Source organism: Cicer arietinum, chromosome 7 (genome assembly GCF_000331145.2).
Source record: "Cicer arietinum cultivar CDC Frontier isolate Library 1 chromosome 7, Cicar.CDCFrontier_v2.0, whole genome shotgun sequence".
NCBI classification, from domain to species: Eukaryota; Viridiplantae; Streptophyta; class Magnoliopsida; order Fabales; family Fabaceae; genus Cicer; species Cicer arietinum.
The window spans coordinates 2,248,920-2,251,843 of NC_021166.2; the positions used below are offsets into that span (position 1 = coordinate 2,248,920).

Below are 2,924 nucleotides of genomic sequence, written 5' to 3' on the forward strand. Positions count from 1 at the left end.
CGTCCTATCAAGCTAATGGCCTTTTCCATGCCATGTGCATCCCAGGTGTTTACCAACCTCCCAGCTGGCTACCCAATTAAGTCAGGTTGTAAAGACCTAAACCAAAAGTATGAACAAATCTTAATACCAAACCAGTTGCAAATAAAATTTTCTTACTTATATTATTTATTTATCTATTTTATATAATAAAGGATCTCCATTACTAAAAAATAAATAAAACTTGAAATAAGACATAAGTATCTTAATACCCTCCCCTGTATTTCACAAACCATGTGATTAAATTCAAAGCTTCTTTTGTTATGATCACTTAATCTTCTCTTCTTCCTCTGATCCTACCTTGCAATTATCTTCAATCTCAGATTCCTGTTTAGGACTATCACTATCAAGTGCCCTTTTCTCTTCCTCTTCAACATCATCATCATCTTTTTCCCCTCGGACAAGAACACCATTTTTCACATTTTCCTCAGCCTTGGACTTCAAAATCTCCAACAACTCACCAACAGCTTTCTCCTTCTTCCTCCTATTCTTAATCAAAACCTCACTTATATCAGCTGGTGTCATCTTCGCTATTTCAACAACCTCTTCCAATTCCTTCAAAACAATCTCATCCAAATCAACACCCTCTTCAACACCCAAATACTTTTTCAACAAAATCTTCAAAGCCGAAACAGAACAATAACTCATAAATATATGCATATCCATTCTCCCACTTCTCAACAAAGCTGGATCAAGTTTCTCAATGTGATTTGTAGTAAACACAAATATCCTCTCACTCCCACAACATGACCATAACCCATCAGTAAAATTCAATAACCCAGAGAGCGTTATTGAATTCCCACCTTCTTCACCACCACCACCAACACCAACACCACCACCAACACCTCGCATTTCAACCGAGTCATAAAAACTCCTCGAACCAGAAACATTATTTTTGTCTTTTTTTCTGTTAGTGAGGTTAATAGAACAATCAATATCCTCAATAACAATAATAGATTTAGAACTAGTCTTCATAAGAAGTTTCCTAAGTTCAGAATTATTATGAACTTCAGTTAATTCCAAATCATAAATATCATAACCAAGATAATTAGCCATAGCAGCAATCATGCTAGATTTACCAGTTCCTGGTGGACCATAAAGAAGATAACCTCTTTTCCAAGCTCTACCAGTTTTATGATAAAAACTTTGTCCATTTGCAAAATCTATCAAATCTTCCATTATCTCTTTCTTCTTCAAAGGATCCATTGCTAATGTATCAAATGTACTTGGATGCTTAAACGGCACAGATTCCCATGGATGACCTCTTGAATCCAAAGATCCACCTCTTGAATTTGTGTATAAAAGACGATCCTGATTTTTTCTTCGAATTTCACAAGCTTTTTCCATTATGAATTCTAAGTAAGAGTTTAAAATCAAATTTTTATCTCTTTTCTTAATTCGAAGAGTGAAACCGCGTTTTTCGTCTGGTAATGGACGCCATGAAAATGTTTGTGTATTTCTCTGAGTCACGACGTGTTCCCAGGTTACGTTAACGGCGTTAAATGTGTCGACGATGCTGTCATTGTTTGCGAGACCGAAAGTGAAGGCGCTTGAGTTAACAGCGCGTGTTAGGCTTAGACGGTTGCCGGTTATGGAAACGGAAGAGCTTAGGTAAAGCTGAACGGCGTTGTAGAGTTCGTTGGTGTTGACGCCGTCTATTTCTGTTATGTCGAAGTAACAGTATGTGGAGAAACAGTTGAAGAGTCGGTTGAAGAGTTTTGCGAAAGCGAAACGGAGTTCTGGTGGGAACACCGTTTGGAGGATGGTTTGACAAAAAGCAAAGACACCAAGAATTGATGCAAAAGAAGTCCAATACTCTTTCATTCTAATAACTCGATGTGTGTTGTCCAAATGGAAAAAGACACAAACTTAATTAATGGTTTTGGCTTTAAGACGGAACAAGAGAGATTGATAGAATAATTTCAATACTATGAATGCTGAATTTGGGAGAGGGATATCCTGTAAATTTAATGACACGGTCTTGCTGTATTTATAGAGTAAGTGGGGTGGGGTTTCGGGTGAGTTGGGATCACTTAAGCATCAATTTATTAACTTTTTAAAATATAAATATCAATTTCATATTTTAATTATTAATTTTTTTCTTCTTATTAATGGATTATCATGAGAAAATACAAAAGGAAATTGTACCGTGCACTCCCCACTTTTACCTTTCACCCCCATTTTTTCATAAAGACTATTTTGTCCTTTTTCTTTTGTATAAAATCATTAAAAAAAATGGCCGCTCTATTTTTTATCCATATTTTCAAAACTTCCAAAATAATAAAATTCTTTTTTAATATTTTCGAAAGTTTGGTTAAATTTGAAATTTTCGAAATTTAATTTTTCAGAAAACATCAAAACTTTCGAAAGTTTTATGAATTTGAAACTTCCGAAACGTAATGCTCGAAACTTTCAAATTTTCGAAGTAATTCAATTTCAAAAATTTCAAAATATTTGTAATTTACGGAAGTTTCAATTTATAATTAAAATTTTATTTTAAAAAATAAATTTATAATATTATTATTAATTAAATTTATTACTATTTTTGAAATTAAATATGAAATTTATTGCTACTTATTAGTATTAATCTATTACTATTTATTAGTATTAATTTATTACTATAAATTTATTATTATTTATTACTATTAATTTGTTATTAAAAACTGCATTTCGGAATTTTCGTTTCTCAAACTTTCGAAATTTGATGTTTCCATATATACCAAACATTCAACATCTCATGTCTCGAAACTTTCCAAAGTTTCATGTTTCGAAACTTTCATATTGAACAAAAATTTCGAAAGTTTGATATTTCTTGGAAAAAATATCCTTCGAAACTTTCAACCTCAAGGAAACTTTCGAAAAGCTGTGTTTCGAAACTTTTATGTTTA

The 2,924-nt window shown here is 32.6% G+C and overlaps 1 protein-coding gene across 1 annotated transcript; it reads right to left on the minus strand.

The window, feature by feature from the left end:
* Positions 1–135: 135 nt before the first annotated feature.
* LOC101493673 (AAA-ATPase At5g57480) lies at positions 136–2,009 on the minus strand. Its single transcript, XM_004507790.4, has one exon. The coding sequence runs from the start codon at positions 1,858–1,860 to the stop codon at positions 304–306; it is 1,557 nt and encodes a 518-aa protein (XP_004507847.1). The 5' UTR covers positions 1,861–2,009; the 3' UTR covers positions 136–303.
* Between the last annotated feature and the right edge of the window lie 915 nt (positions 2,010–2,924).